Source organism: Bos grunniens, chromosome 12 (genome assembly GCF_055505025.1).
Source record: "Bos grunniens cultivar Pamir isolate PY7600 chromosome 12, Bosgru_T2T1.0, whole genome shotgun sequence".
Taxonomy (NCBI): domain Eukaryota; kingdom Metazoa; phylum Chordata; class Mammalia; order Artiodactyla; family Bovidae; genus Bos; species Bos grunniens.
Genome location: NC_141176.1, coordinates 82502893 through 82519984, shown reverse-complemented (window position 1 = coordinate 82519984; position 17092 = coordinate 82502893). Strand labels below are relative to the sequence as shown.

The 17092-nt window shown below is 42.3% G+C and overlaps 2 protein-coding genes across 9 annotated transcripts in view; one reads left to right on the top strand and one right to left on the bottom strand.

The window, feature by feature from the left end:
* The window catches only part of UBAC2 (UBA domain containing 2), a 171099-nt gene that overhangs the window by 68441 nt on the left and 85566 nt on the right, over positions 1-17092 (bottom strand). The gene's annotated exons all lie outside the window — the stretch shown is intronic.
* Positions 1508-16397, top strand: GPR183 (G protein-coupled receptor 183). Of its 3 annotated transcripts, XM_086330414.1 has the most exons (3): positions 1508-1633; positions 9522-9666; positions 14750-16397. In XM_086330414.1, exon 3 carries the CDS (start codon positions 14768-14770, stop codon positions 15848-15850), a length of 1083 nt encoding a protein of 360 aa, XP_086186540.1. In that variant the 5' UTR covers positions 1508-1633; positions 9522-9666; positions 14750-14767; the 3' UTR covers positions 15851-16397. The 3 variants fall into 3 exon arrangements, with proteins under 3 accessions (XP_086186540.1, XP_086186541.1, XP_086186542.1); XM_086330415.1 differs by lacking the exon at positions 9522-9666; XM_086330416.1 differs by lacking the exon at positions 1508-1633 and having other exon boundaries at positions 9631-9764.

The following is a 17092-nucleotide window of genomic DNA, read 5'->3' as shown; positions in this document are numbered from 1 at the left end:
ACTTAGGTGAGTGTTACTCTTCTGTTTGACAACGTTTATCTACGCATCTTCAGCACGGTAGGGCTTATAATAACCTCAATGGAATAATACACTGAGAGGCTAAAAGTCCTCAGCACTTTGACAGAATCCTGGAATGGAAGGGTCTCTGAGGGCACAGAGTCACAAATCCCTACCAAATGATTCAATTCTCTCTACAACGTCCCTCCAAACAGACACCTGGTTTATGCAAGCACCTACAGAAGAGATGGATTTCCCAGGTGGCTCAGTGGTAAAGAATCCTCCTGCCGGTGCAGGAGACTCCAATTCGATCTCTGGGTCGGCAAGATCCCCAGGAGAAAGAAATGGCAACCCACCCCAGTATCCTCACCTGGGAAATCCCATGGACAGAGGAGCTTGGCGGGCTACAGTTCATGGGATTACAAAAGAGTTGGATATGACTGAGCACACAAAAACAAAAGGCAACATGCCCTTTTTTTAGAAAAAATGATCCCAACTTTTGAGAACTGCTTTCCTATTCTGATTTGAGAGCTGTCTCCTGTGACCTCCTCTTACATGCCTTCCTTTTACCCTCTGGAGTTAGGAAGATTGACACATGCAACCTAAACCCTTTACCGTGATCATGAAGATAATGATCACATCCCTGCCAAGCCTGGACATGCTCAGTTCATTCAATCTTTTCTTCTAAGACCTGGGATCCAGAGCCTGCACCTACTGGGCAGGCTCTAGGTCATCCATGCCTTGGCAAAATGCAGTTTCTTGCACTCACTGAGAATGGCTAGATCATCTCTTGTATTCTGAGAGCTCTATTTCCATTAATTTAGTCTGTAAATCAATTTGCATTTTGATATCCATGTGACATTGTTGGTTTAAACTGAGTCGATTAAAACTCGAAGGTGAACAGCACAGGTCTGTGTGCGTAACAGGTGATTCTAGCTGTAAGATGCCCCCTTCAACCTCTCCTTTGTTAACATGGGTTCATGCAGTCACTGATCCAGTCGGTTGGTCCCCTGCCTAAAAACACCAACTAATTATTATACACATGCAAAAGAGCATTTTCCTCCACTCACCACAGAAACTTCTATTTCTTTCTCATTAAGCTGCTGATAAGATACAGAATGAGTAAACTACTCCCTGCACCAAGTTTCCAGACACAATTGGCAAAATTGACATTTTTCCCTTAAAACATGTTAACACTCATACTTCACACATAATATGGATACAACATCATCAGTAGCTATATTCCTTTTTTTTCCCACTGGTTACGGTTTATTTCTTCAGTCTCTTCTAAAGAATTTTTTTTAACTTAAATCTTTATAGAAAAATTTATAAAGTTCCATAGATATCAACAACTCATAAATTCCAAGGGGTTTTTGGATAGCTCTTTTCTAAAAAAAAAAAAAAAAAGAATCACTAACAGAAAAATTTCACTTCCCATTTAAAAAAAGTGCACACGCACACATGAGGCTAACTGATCACTACTATGCTCAGTCACAGGGTGACAGAAAAAAAAAAAGCCACCACCATAAAAGGATGTCTGGTAATCTCCCTTAAGACAACATGCCAAGGTTAACCTACTTCAGTTTGGGCGAATACTGACTGCTGCCACACAGGGGCCCCAACAAGACACTGAGAGGTAAGTAACAGATATTTTGCTTTTTTCAACAAATTCTTGTAAGTTAAGAAAAACTTTGAAAGTCTAGTTAAAGTTTAAAGTAAAGGTAAAGAATCTTTGTAACAAAAAGCTATAAACATTTCTAACATCAGAAATCTTACCATTAATACAGTTGAGACTCTCTGGTGACTGGCAGTTCTAATAAGCTGATATTAAGCTAGGTGAAGGCAGTGAATCGGGCCAGAAATACCTTTGCCAAAAAAAATAGGGCTTACTTCGTATTTCTGTGTGAACTCACAATTACCAAAAACAGTATCAAGTAATCAGCAAATACTGCCAGTATTTCAGGATACTTTATGAAGGAAAATAACAAAGTTATTGTAGAATGGAGCATTTCTACACCTAAATGTACTGTGATGAAGTTATTCAGCACAATTGAAAAGTTACTACATGTTACTATTTGACCACGGATCTATGTACTAAAAGTCTTTCCTGTATTTCTGTTACTTCTCTACTTTTATACTTTCTATTATTTCTCAGGATAGAATCTCAATAGTCAAATTCCTGGAGCAAAGGGTGCACATTAAAAAAAAAAAGAACTTTAATTAAAATTGATATTTTTCAGTTTACAGAAATATTTACTCTCCCATCAGTGGAAGACAGTCTGGGCTTCACTGCTTCTCTGACAACATGAGTATTTTAATTCTAAATATAAACTGTTAATCTAATAAGTGAAAAAGGAACAGCGCTTGTTTGCTTTATGTTTATCTGAAGATCAGAAAGGCTAAACACAGCTCGGTATTTTCTTCCTAGAACTTCTGTATGCATAAAAAATATCACAAAACAATGAACTAGGTGCAGTGAACTGCCAATATTTATGTCCAGGTTGGGAACGGAGGTGACAGAAACTCTTGGTAACATGTAAGCTGTTCAGAGACTTCCTCTAAAAGAAGAGGGTGTGCTTTTTGAGGGGGAGGGTCTTGCTCTAAGTACGATATAGGATGGTGGTTAAGAGCATGGGCTCTGGAGTCAGGCTTGGGCTCTCTTACTTACCAGTTGCGCGACCCTGGACATGTTGCTTCTCGGGCTTCATCTGCCTCACTTGTAAAATGGGGAGTAACTATACTGCCCGGTCCTTGGGTGTCATAATAAGTGCTATATAATATTGGTTGTCATAGAAAGCACTGGAAAACTGCCTGCTAGCCTTGGTCTCTCCTCCCTCTGCCCATTAAACCACTGAAGGATGAATCCAATAGGCAAAGTTTCCCTGCCCTACCACTTCTGTGGGCATTTTCTTCTTCTTGAACTTATTTTGAGATCTTTAGAGAATATTTCACATGGAGACTGAGTCTATGGATGTCTATACACCTAACTGTGCTGCCTGCCTGGACTTTGCATCTGCTAGGATTTCAGTGCATGTTTTCTCTTGGGGGGTTAATCGTAGTTCTTGGACATGACGCTGCAAAGAGAACACGGCTCCAGAAAGCATCCTCACTCACTGGGCTCACGTATCATGTGAGTGGTGGGATTGCCTTTGATAAATTACTTTTAACTGGCTTCTAAGAGCTTCTCAGTAACATGGCCAGTCATTTAATGGAATAAATATCAACTCAGGTCACTCTACCACTTTTTATATATTTATGCTTTCCATAGGCATTGATTAGCTATCTGCAGCTGGCCAGATCTTAAACATTCTAGGGGATAAAATGAGATAAAATTGGTATCCTTTAAAAGTTTATAACTAAAAAAAGAGCTCCCCACCCAGTAAAGGAGTTTGGCAGGGACAGCAGTCTCTCTGCTACGGTTCAGGGCCTCCTGCAGCTGCTAAAAGGTCCTGGTTGTGTATATGCTAAGGATGTGTAGTATCTCCCAGTCCATATAGCTTCCCAGCCTCCCAAGATGCTTGTAAAACACAGGGATTCAATGGCAGATGAAATAACTAACATGCGAAAATCCCCTGAAAAACAACAGAGGTGACAAAGATCCTTGTGGTATCTGGAAAGCCAGAACAGAGGAATAAAAATATTCTGTTAGATATCTGCAAATACTTAACAAGCGTAAGAGCCGTCCTAGGTATTCACCTTCTCTTGGTGGAAATTTCAATCCAAACTGTTTTCATAGACATCCTGTTTAAGCCAGTAAAGTCTAAATTCATTTATGAAACTTTTACTTGCACTAAAATATGCTACAAATAAATTAATGAACTCCTTATTGATAGCAACTTATTCTTCTCCTTTCCTCTCTTGTCCCATCTCCCCAGCCCTTCTCTTCCCTCTGGTTCAGCCAGGTGTATGAACTATTATGTGTTAAAAGTTCTGAGATGTCTTCCTATTTTACTTGTTTCCTACCAAGAGCATCAGATCAGGCTGGAAATAGGAGCAGGGGCTAAAATGTACTACGCTGAATGTCATTCCTGGAGCCGATCTGCCAGGAGTAAATCCTGACACTTGACAGCTGTGTCTTGAGGCAAGACTCGTAAGCACTCTGTTCTTGGTTTCACCACTGGCAAAGGATTTGGGAAAGCTCTGTGAGAGTCAGGGTGAATATACCTAGGGAGCCCAGGGCACTGCCTGGGACACAATCTATGCTGCATACTACTGGCTACTTTTATTCATCAAACGCACCCTGTAGTCTAATAAAGAAACTCCGACTGAGGATCAAGAAAGCTGGGACTCTGCTACTCCTTAATGGGTATTTACTGAGCACCAATGATGGGCCGGCTGGAGATAACGCCAAATTAACAACACAGCCCCCACTCTCAGGACTTCATAGGCTAGCAGGAAACAGGAAAAACAAAACAAAACAAAAAAACAGCACAGATGCCAGTCCAGGGCGCAGGGCCTGGCGAGGGCGCCCCACGCTGCCTGTCTGCAGGGCGGGCGGGGGCTGTCAAGGAAGGAGAGGACAGGACAGAATCAGGGAAGCCTCCAGGAGCAGCTGATTTTGAACAAAGGCCTGAAGGAAAGAAAGCAGGAGCAGAGGATGCAGGCGGGGGCCAAGGAGGCACCAGAGAGAAGGAAGAGGATCAGAAAGGAAGAGAGCTGTGAGAGAACACAGGGTATCAACAGCCTATTCCAGCAGGGCCTGAGCTCGAGGTCACAGGAGGGAAGACGGACAGAGATCCAGCTAAACAGGGAAGCGGAGCCCGATCACGAAGGAAACTGTGTGTCACCACAGACAGCGTGCAGTCTGCCCGGGGCCAGAGGGCACCGTGTGAGCCAGCGCGGGCTGCAGCTGCAGCTGCAGAGAGAAGTGAGGGTGGCTCGAGGCCGGCAGAGCAGAGGCAGCGACTCGCACCCAGGCAGACAGATGGGCGAGTGCAGGGGGCAGGGAGGAGGGGCACAGCAGGCTGAAGGCCCAGGAACCGCTGCCTGGCAGGAGGCAGGGGGTGTTGGAGGACGCGGAGGCCTGGGCACCTGCGTGGCCCCTGGCTCGGCACCTGTCCTGGGGGGAGGACCCCTGATCAGATCAGATCAGATCAGTCACTCAGTCGTGTCCGACTCTTTGCAACGCCCATGAATCGCAGCACACCAGGCCTCCCTGTCCATCACCAACTCCCGGAGTTCACCCAGACTCACGTCCATCGAGTCAGTGATGCCATCCAGCCATCTCATCCTCTGTCGTCCCCTTCTCCTCCTGCCCCCAATCCCTCCCAGCATCAGAGTCTTTTCCAATGAGTCAACTCTTCGCATGAGGTGGCCAAAGAGGACCCCGAGCAAGAGATCTAATCTCTCTGGAATTCCCTTTATCCATAAAATAAGGATATGTAATGTTTCTGACTAATTTCTATGAGATAATAGAGATGAAATGCAAAATTTCAAACTCCCTCAGACTTTAAGGAGAAAAGGTACCTATTATTTCTGGGAACATTTTGGATTCAGGGGATAAAGGTTAATACTGACTCAGCCCTTCTTTAAAAGGAGTCTTTATATATTTATATACATATATTTATGCAGTTGATTATCTTGCACATAGGTCCCATCATGCCACATGGAAATGGTCTTTGTCTTCCTTACACTGAAAAGTGTATCAGGGTGGGAATTTTTTTTTTTCTTCCAGTTGCTAAACAATATGCCACATATTTCAAGTCCTCAGTGCTATTACCTCCTTCTGTCTTCATCTCTGAAGACCTTCATATCATTTGAGTCAGTATTCAAGTTGCCAAAAAGCCACAGGAGGAATAAATAATCAGTGAAATGTGAAAGAAAAATAGCCAGACTATATAAAACCCCAAATGTGCAAGTGGGTGTTTAAGCAGGTAACACAGGTCAGGCACCTTTCACTTTCCCATCAGTTCTGACGTAGGTGTTTACAGAAGGCGCAGCGTCTCCATGGGGTTCAGGACACCACGGAGGCACAAAGAGGAAAGGACAGACCAGCCAACAATGGGGTGTTTTTTGTTTCTGAAGATGCACCCCACGCACTGGCCTGTTCCTGACCCTGGGCAGACCTACCGGGAGGTGGTCAGGACCAGATCGTGTCCTCGGGTCAGCCGCAGGGTCAACCCTTCCACAGACCGGAGAAAGCAAGCGAGCTCCCCAGGAGGCAGGGAGGAGAGCTGCCCTCAGATACACTGACCGCAGATGACAAGACTCCTGACATACACACTCCGGCGCACTGGGGGCGGGGGGTGGGGGGTCCCTCGGAGACATGGAGGCAGCTATCAGCCTGCTTTCTGGACGATATTCCCTGTATATCCTCCCCTAGAATCAATCTTGGACACGGCTACCAACTCAGGACTCAAAGTCGGTTGGGGTGGTGGGGGGTGGGGGGAACGACCCCTGAGAGCATAGGAAGATTTCTTTGACTAGGTTATCGGGTGTGGACTGACTATCACAGCGGTTCAGAGTGGCCTGGAACAGGCGCCTGGCCATGCCAGCGGAGGGAAGCAAGGTTGGGCCTGTGCTGTTCACCGCCCGTCCATGCCTTGGGGTTCTTTCCACAATCAGAATGACAATCAGGAATGACTCTCCTGCTCCTATTTTGCAAGGTGGGCTTCCCTTGTGGTTCAGTGGTAAAGAATCTGCCTGCTAATGCAAGAGATGCAGGTTCAAACCCTGGGTCGGGAAGATTCTCTTTAGGAGGGCATGGCAACCCACTCCAGTGTTCTTGCCTGAGAAATCTCATGGACAGAGAAGCCTGGCGGGCTATAGTCCACAGGCTGCAAAAGAGTCAGATGTAATTCATGACTAAATTTTGCAGGGCAGTGGGGACACAGTTGCTCGAGTGGTTTCTCACCTTGAAGCCAGTGAAAAACATCCCTGGTTGAGTGCCAGGCGCCGGTGTGTGTGACACTGGACCAGGTTCAGATGTCCCTGTTCACTCAGCTTCCAGAACACGGAGGCTTTTCCAAGCCCCTGACAAATACGTATAAAAATAGGGTAACTGGAGAAAGCAACAGTGATTTCTTTCTTCCATGGAGTATGTCTGTTGTCACGTGTGCTAAGCCGCTTCAGTCGTGTCTGACCCTGCAGCCCAATGGACTGCAGCCTGCCAGGCTCCTCTGTCCATGGGACTCTCCAGGCAAGAATACTGGAGTGGGTGGCCACGCCCTCCTCCGGGGGTCTTACCGACCTAGGGACTGAGCCCGCGTCTCTTGTGTCCCCTGCATGGCAGGCGGGTTCTCTACCACGAGCGCCACCTGGGAAGCCCGAGCGTTTGTCCTCAGAGGCGCCAAACAGCCTCAGCCTGCTGTCCTGAAATGTCTGTTTCCCCAGGAGACAGAATCCTTGTCCCTTTTGAGTCCGGATCCTTTCTCTGCCCACTCCTTTCCCAGGGACTTTCTTTTCTCCCACTTAGAAATCTTTCCTCAATCTTAGCCCTCTTCAAAAAAATAACCAAAGGACAGTGTATCAACAGAAATCAAAGAACCGGATCAGACAGCACACATCATTTAACAATAGACAAATATCATTTGCATCTGCACGTCCACTCTGGGGCTCCCCAGGTTGTTTTCAGAGCGTGCTCCAGGAACTTCCTCTCTGGTGCAGGCCACTGTGGGCACTTTGACTCAGATCATCTTGATGTGTAAACACGGTCCTGAGCAGACTTCACCTCACAGAGAAGTCACCTCTTAGCAATGATCCTGTCAGCATGCTTTGACCCATTCGGTTCATTGCTAAGGCCTGAAATTAAACAAAATTACTACAAGATTAAGTCCTTCTCATTTTAAGTGTTGATGATTATTAAGCGAATACGTATTAGGGGTAAAGGTGACATTTCAGGAATCTTGGAGCTAAACTCTAAAAGCCAGTATTCTTAAAAAAAAAAAGCCAGTATTCTAGCATTTACTAGATCTTTGAATATAATGAAGATCTTATTCTGCTTCTGCCACAAATAAAAGCTAAGACAATAATTATCCAAGCAAGTAAGCTGAGATTGCAGAAAGTATGTATCAGAATCCTGTGAAAAAAACCACAACTGCCTCCAAGTTGGTATCCAGGGTAAATATTTCTAGAGTACAAACCACATTAGCTCTTGGACAGTTTTCTGAAATACTAATAAATGAGTTGTGAGGGGGCTTTTTATTTTTTCCTTTCTGTGGCTAGAAAGAACTCAACAGTTCATGTCAACATGTCCGGTTATGCAAAAATGAGATGATAGTGTCTTAAGAAACGCTCACCACTCTAATTAGTAAGAAAATCAATCTACAGAAAACCATACACACAGGCCCACTCCCAAAAATGTAAGTGAAAATACTTTGGAGGATATTCATATTTTGCCGTGGAAGAACTTGCTGTTATATGTTAGGATAATAGTAAAGTTAAAAGGATCGATATTGTGTGACAGAGATAAAACTGAGACAGCCTCCTTTGCTTATTAATAAAAACTTTCAGAGGACTGGCACAGATGGCTGCTTGTGGTTCCTTGGGTGGAACCTGAATAAGGACCCACACTTCCAGCAGCCCAGGTACATCTGCGCCCTCAGGGCAAGGCTTACGCCCCTCATCCTTTCCGGCGTAAGGCACAGGGGATAGCTTAGTGACATGGTGCGTCTTTTCATCAGAAAGCTTCACAATGAAATTCTGACTATTAGAGAGTTCAAGTACTCTAAGGAAAAAAGATTTAGAGTAAGCACTTCTTTGTGCTTTTCTCAAGGCAATAAAAGGACGAGCCATAGGACTTTCAAGTACAACTCAGTATATCTAACTTCAATAACATGTCAGATGCTGCTGTCTTAACAATTATGAAAAATGTTTAAAATTCAGTCTAGAATAAACAAAGAGGTAAAGAAAAGAACGATTTGGTTATGACTAAAAGAGGAAGGATTAGAAACAGTTAAAAGGGGAATTTGCAATGCAAAGGTTGATAAAGGAGCACTGTAATGCAAAGAGCAAGCAGAACCTGGGTGTGTCAATGATATAACACCTCATTCGGACAAGAGCACATTCCCAACATCCATTCGTCATCAGGTTTAAGTCCTTGGACATTAAAAGGTATCATGTCTGAATTTTCAGGATCTGGCGGATGGAGGGGGCACTAGAAAGCCATTTTTCCTGAATAAAAGCATGGAGTAAGTCAAGGTTCAGGAAAGTAATCCTGAATCCTAAAAGGATTAAAGGAAGGGACAAAATAGGGTTTCTGAGGGAATACGATAACAAATTGGGATTGCCTGATACAGGAATAGGATAACAGTCAAATATGTGAAAGGATTTTTCTCTCAATTTGAAAAAGATAAAATGGACTAAAACTATAGCATTAATAACACTAGGTAAACACCACCAAAGGTAGTATAATACTAGAGCTGCTGACCGATGGAATCGACCTTCCAGAGGTTGCTAAAGAGCCAAACGCACACATTCCGAAACAGCCCACATTCCCCTTTACCCGAGAGCCTCTGGGTCAGCCCACGTACATGTCCACCTTGTGCAAGGGCCTTTCTCTGACTCAGGACGGGGCCTCTCTGCAGTCTCCCCTCAGGGCTCTATGACACAGCATCCACCGGCCTGGCCTCGACCTGGGAAGGCGCCTCTCCTGGAACAGCTTCTGCTGGAAGAACTGGCCGCCCGTTCCAAAGCGGCTAGGCCACGTGTGCGCCGGCTGTCTGTGCACAGGTGAGGACAGCCCTGACACCTCGACCACCCTGAAACCACAGACTCTCGGTTCTTGAGAGGCAGCGTGGAGCAACTACCCCTGCCGAGCGCTGGACAGGGTAGGAGGCTGGAAGCCAGGTGGGGAGGGAGAAGAATCTGGTGCGTCCTCTACCTTCTCTGAGAGGGGTCACCTCGAGGGCAGAGTGGGCAGGTGCTGGCCATACCTGGCTTCCAGGATGGCTGGGAGGGGTCTTCCAGATCGGACTTAAGGTAGGCACCCAGCAACAACTCAGGCCTGAATCTGAATAAAGAACACTCAGGGTGAGCTCTGAAACGCAGGTCAGAGGACAAGCTTTGGCAAGAAGAGCTGAATTGTAAATTTTTACTCACATTAAAAGGGAAGTATTTACCTATTTATTCATTTCGTAAGTTAATTCACATTCGGTGTTAAAATTGAAAAGGTATGAATGAAACTCAAAATTTACTTGTACAAAATGATGTGCTGGCCTCTGTGTCCACGCACGGATGTGTGTGTAAATAGCTGCTTTTCTTCTTTCCAAAAAGTGGCCTGACGTGGAACCCGCTTTCCCTACTTAACATTATGCCCCGTCTGGAAACAGGCATCTATGTAGCCATTTTCAGTGGCCGTGTCCTGGCATATTCCACTATAGGGCCATAAACTAACCAATTCCCTAATGATGGACATCTGATTTGGTTGCAAACTTTCACACTTAAAATTTGACACTGTTTTAAACATCTTTTCCTTAGGATAAAATGTTCTGAAAACACTGCCTTGTGTGTTTCATCCATTAAAAAACATTTATTTTTGATGGATGCTACTGGATGCTGTACTTCACTCAGTGAAGCGGTTGGCCGTGCTTTTACAACTGGTGGGCACTGACACATTCTCAGAGTCAGTGTAACTTTCCTAACCTCTACAACCATTATTATTCATATGGAAGATTAGCAGACTTCACAGTGTTGGTTTTTTTCCCCACCGTGTATTTCAAAGGCAGTTCCCAGGAACCTACTTTGGAAGATTCCTCCAAATAAAATTTAAATGTTGAGATTTTCAGAAAAAAAATTTTTCACAAAAATTCATAAACTAAAGGTAGCTCTTGATGCCTGTTCCTGCAACCCATGCCTAGAATTTCTACCTATGTCCAGACTCAGTTTCTGCAAAGTTGCTTTTCATACTAATGAATAAAATTTCTTCTATTTTTATTTCATAATTGCAATTCCACAATTTCCCCTTCGAGAATCACTCCATTCCCCTCTCCCCACCAAAACACACAAAATATAAAGCCCATACTTACTGGGTAGGTTTTGTTTGGAGTTCTAATTCATCAATAACTCCATTTATTTTTTATTATTTTCTTCTATTTTGGGGGTGGGGGCAAACTCAGTTCTTTTCTAGCTTCTTGAGCTACATATTTAACTTGCTGCTGCTGCTGCTAAGTCACTTCAGTCGTGTCCGACTCTATGTGACCCCATATTTAACTTGGCTACTTTCAATTTTTTAAGAAATAAATGCCTTCAAGGCTTTGCATCAATTTTGGGTTAACTCTTTAGCTGCGCTCCACTCCACTGTTTTATAATATTTTTGTCCTTTAGTTGTAAGAACTTCAAAATCTGCATTGTGATCTCTTAACCCATAAGTTTCTTAGAAAAATATATTTCTTTTTTTTTTAGAAAAATATATTTCTAGAGTCCAAATTGATACTTTAACTTATTTTTAATTTCTAATTTAGTCGTACTGTACTACTCACAAGGAATGTGAGCTGCTGTTGTGTTACGCTGTGTTAGTTGCTTAGTCGTGTCTGACTCTTTGCAATCCCATGGACTGTAGCCCGCCAGGCTCCTCTGTCCATGGGATTCTCCAGGCAAGAATACTGGAGTGGGTTGCCATTTTCTTCCCCAGGGGATCTCCCTGACCCAGGGACTGAACCCAGGCCTCCTGCACTGCAGGCGGATTCTTCACCACCTGAGCCACCAGGGAGTCCTTACTCACAAGGGATGTGAGCTGCTTGCTAATGATTTTCTGAGACTTTGGAGACACGTCTCATAACTGAGTAAAAGGTCAAACTTGCAAAGAATTCGAATGTGCTTTAAGCACAAATTCTGTTAGCATTTAAGTCCTGTTGGGTTAATCTTCTTTTACCTATCATATTGTAATAAAAATGTGTTAAACTCTCCCATTACAGTTGTGGATTTGACAATTTCTCCTTTAAATTCTGTCAAATCTTGCTGTTACATGTAAAATTTATTATTATTTTTATGTCCCTGAACTATTCCTTTGAACTTGTGTAGTGAATTCTTTTGTTTCTATTATTATTGATTGTGTTTTGAATTCTATTTTTTCTGATGTTAATATTGCTAGTCTAGCTTTCCATTGGTGGATTCTTTACTGAGCTACCAGTATATGGCTGGATTTTTAAAAATCCAAACTGATAGTCTCTGTCTTTTAAGAGGTGAGTTCAATGGTGGCTCAGATGGTAATGAATGTGCCTGCAATGCAAGAGACTCAAGTTCGATCCCTGGGTCAGGAAGATCCCCTGGAGAAGGGAATGGCTACTTACTCCAGTATTTTTGCCTGAAGAATTCCATGGACAGAGGAGCCTGGTGGGCTATAATCCACAGGGTCACAAAGAGTCAGACACGACTGAGCGACTAACACTTTCACTTTCAACTTTTTTGGGCTTCTCTGGTGGGGAAGATGGTAAACAATTTGCCTATAACACAGGAGACCTCGTTCGATCTCCTGGGTGGGGAAGATCTGCTGGACAAGGGAATGGCTACCACTCCAGTATTTTTTTTTAATTTATTTTTAATTGAAGGATAATCGCTTTACAATGTTGTGTTGGTTTCTGCCATACATCAACATGAATCAGCCATAGGTGTGTGTGTGTGTGTGTGTATTCCTTCCCTCCAGAACCTCCCTCCCAATCCCACCCCTCTAGTTGTCACAGAGCCCTGGTTTGAGTTCCCTGAGTCATACACCAAATTCTACTCTAGTATTCTTGCCTGGAGAATCCCATGGACAGAAAAGCCTGGCGGGCTACAGTTCACGGGGTCTCAAAGAGTCGGACACGACTAACACTTTTTCACATCAATGTATTTAAATTTGTCGTGTCACATTTCCTATCTTCTTATTTTGTTTTTTCTACCTACCATTTTCACCCTTTGCTTTTTCCCAGAGTCTCCTTTTCTGTCTTCCCTTGAGTAATAAAAAGTTCTATTTCCTTTTTTGCTCCCATTTGCTTTAGGTTGTAGTCCTATATTTTCATGATTAACCTATCAACACTGTAGGTAATACACACCTATGACATTAGTACAGTCCTCTCAGAACCCCCTTGTTCTGTTGGTATCGCTGTTTTAAGATCGTTACAGAGATTGTTACAGAGCCTCTACTTCATTTAATACGGCAGTTGGAGATGCAGATGTCTAGTCAGTGCTTTGATAAGGCTAGAAACAGAGTTCTTCCCTTTAACATACAGTACCATCATTACTAGATATATTGACTTCTCCCTCAGTTACAGTGACTTTCAGATGAGATTTTATGCATAGAGACCTACCACAAAATTATTTTCCTTCTAAAAATAACTTTACAGGGGACTTTCCTGGCAGTCCAGTGGTTAAGTTTCCGCACTTCCAATGTAGGGGGGCTCGAGTTCAATCCCTGGTCGGGGAACTAAGATCCCACATGCCATGTAGTATGACCATAAAAAAAGAAAAAACTTCACAGAATTTATTGCTCTGCTGTTTCTTAGTTTTATCGAAGTTCATCCTCATATATGGATTTTTATTGTAGGAGTTTTTCACTCTCCATCTTAGACATTATTTATAAGAAAAGAGGTAGAAATAATCCAGGTATTCATCAAGGGCGTAAGGAAGCAAATTATGCATTACCGCTGGAACACTTCAGAATACGTATTAAATGTCTACATAAGATCTACACATATGACAAAGACACAGACTACCCTGATACATGAACATAGTAAATGAACAAAGAGAACACAGAATACCACGTGTGTAATTTTTCCTGCTGTTTGCACATGTAAGAATGAACACTGAACACGTCAGTGGGGCACCTGCAGAATGATACACTTTAACACTAATTTAAAATTCTCCCCTCAAAACACTTTTTTCTTTCTCTTTTTGTTTCTTTTTCTTCTTTTTTTTGTTGTTTTTGTCATGGTTGTCATGGTCTTCTTCTTTTCTTAAAGAAAACCTAACTTTCAGTTCCTAACAAAGGCCTTAGCTTGTTTCTCATAATTTTTGGGTTAACACAAATCAGACCACTGTGGTAAGTTCGTATTTCACTACATAAATGTGTGACTGATTTCATTTCCTGGCAGTGATATGCATTTGACGAAAAAAAAAAAAAAGTCCAACTGATATTCAATTTAAAAGCAAAGTTTTACGCTTTCTGAAGTGTGGGGTGCTTTACGTGATTTTACTCTTTACCAGATAATGATCCAAAAAAACAAAGGGGAAATTTCTGCTTAAAAAGTTAGTGCATTCCCTTGTCACAAAAATACATTTGCCCTATTTAAATGGTTCTATTTCCTTTGCCAGAGCTTTGCCAAAGTGACCAAATTTTAAGAGTAAAAATATAAATTTCAGTCTCTGCTCCTCCTGTTATAATATAGTATGTAACCACATTACATACAGATTTTTGAAAATTATATAAATTTTGACATTTTAAGTTAGATCTCAAGGAGTTAGTTTATATCATTTTTAGTTAAATATGCTTTTTTATTTATATTTTAAAACTTTTAAAATAAAAAAAAAATTTGTTTTTGGCTTCACTGCTCAGCATGTGGGATCTTAGTCCCCCAACCAGGAATGGAACCTGTGGTCCCTGCATTGAAGCCCCAGGTCTTAACCACTGGACTGCCAGGGAAGTCCCTAAAAATGCTGTAATTTTTTTTTTGATTGTCAATCTTTATTTTAAGGTTTGTTTTTAAAGCTATAAATCTCCCTATAATCAGAACTTTTAGTTGTATCCCACAAATTGGTGGCACTAGTGAAGAACCTGCTGCCAATGCAGGAGATTTAAGAGAATGCTTTTAATAAAACACGTCCTTCTTGGTTTTCTTAGAGACCCTGAACACCACTGATGGATATAAAAATGGACAATTTTACGACACCCTCTGCAGCTTCTCTGGAAAGCGACTGTGATCTCTATGCCCACCACCATACAGCCAGGATCCTCATGCCACTGCATTACAGCATCGTCTTCATAATTGGGCTTGTGGGAAACTTACTGGCCTTGATTGTCATTATTCAAAACAGGAAAAAAATCAACTCTACCACTCTCTATTCAACCAACTTGGTGATTTCAGATATACTTTTTACCACGGCTCTGCCTACACGGATAGCCTACTATGCGCTGGGCTTTGACTGGAGAATCGGCGATGCCCTGTGTAGGATAACCGCTCTTGTGTTTTACATCAACACATACGCAGGTGTGAACTTCATGACCTGCCTGAGCATTGACCGGTTCTTTGCTGTGGTGCACCCCCTGCGGTACAATAAGATAAAAAGAATTGAACATGCAAAATGCATCTGCATATTTGTCTGGATTCTGGTATTTGGTCAAACACTCCCACTACTCATAAGCCCTATGTCAAAACAGGAGGCTGAAAGGACTACGTGCATGGAATATCCAAACTTCGAGGAAACCAAATCCCTCCCCTGGATTCTGCTTGGTGCCTGTTTCATAGGATACGTACTTCCGCTTGTCATTATTCTTATCTGCTATTCTCAAATCTGTTGCAAGCTCTTTAAAACTGCCAAACAGAACCCGCTAACTGAGAAATCTGGGGTCAACAAAAAGGCTCTCAACACAATTATTTTTATAATTGTTGTGTTTGTTGTATGTTTCACGCCTTATCATGTTGCAATTATTCAACACATGATCAAGAAGCTTCGTCTTCCCGGTCTCCTGGAATGTAGCCAAAGACATTCATTCCAGATATCTCTGCACTTTACAGTATGTCTGATGAACTTCAACTGCTGCATGGACCCTTTTATATATTTTTTTGCATGTAAAGGGTACAAGAGAAAGGTCATGAAGATGTTGAAACGTCAAGTCAGTGTATCAATTTCCAGTGCTGTGAGGTCAGCCCCTGAAGAAAACTCACGTGAAATGACAGAAACTCAAATGATGATACATTCCAAGTCTTTAAATGGAAAGTAAAAAGGAAAGGAGTCTTGGATTTATACCAAAGTAGACTGTATGTTGAACTTTGCAAGACTTTTCTTATAACAAGTATTAGACTTCCAATTAGGATTCTTTTGAATTCCTTTCACTGGGCACTATTTCTCACCTCCAACTTGGAAGTAAATTGATATATATATATATATATATATATTTACACTCAAGAACAACATTCAGCAAAATTCTCATTTGTAAATGAAATAGTATACCTTTAAAAGGGAGGGTATTTTAATAAATCTCAGTGTAAAAAGAAAAGTTTTGTGTTAACAAAAAAACGAAATCATTAATGCTCCTCACCAATAATTCAAAAAAAGAAAAAAAGACTATCAAAATTGTATATTGCCAGTGTAGAAATGTTAATATTGTAATATTCCCTTTCTCTTTTTTTTTTTTTGTATAACATTTCAATTCATGTTTCTTTCAATCTTAGGCTTTACCTCCTCGATAATAACCTTTTTTTTTTTCTGAGTCATAAATTTTCATCTCAAGAAACTTGTTTTTGAATAAAGAGCTAGATGCTACAAAATTATGAGTATGTCCTTCAATGCTCACTGTGAACTCTCAGCAAAAGTTACAGGGAAGAGGAAACTAGCAGCAGGCAGATTTTGGAGCAAAGCCTTATGATGATGATGGTGATGAAGGCAATGAAAGCTCTTCCCAAGCAGCCAGCACAGGGTTCAAGGGCCACTGCCCAGGAACATGACCAGGATCTCATATGGAAAGAGGGTCCACTTGCTAAATGCTTCTTGAGAGTTAAAAAAATATATATATACATGTATGCAAATAGGCTTGGCTTTTTTTGGGTCCCTAGGGGATGGTATCTTATTTATACAGAAGTTGGCAGTACCCTGTATCTGTATTTCAGTGGGTTGGTTACCAGGAAGGGTACGGAGGATGTGCAGTGGGGGTGTAATTGTGGCTTGCCTTGTTAAGATGGAAAGTAAAATGGAAAATCATGAACTTCACAGTCACCAGGATTCTTTACAACATTATCGTTGTTTAGTCACTAAGTCATGGTCTGACTCTTGTGACCAAATAGAAATACCTCTGTATAACCTGGGTTCGATTCCTGGGTCAGGAAGATTCCCTGGAGAAGAGAACGGCAACCCACTCCAGTATTTTTGCCTGGAGAACGCCATGGACAATAGCCCACCAGGCTTCTCTGTCCACGGGGCTGCACAGAGTCAGTCGGACACGACTGAGGAACTTAACACTTTCTTT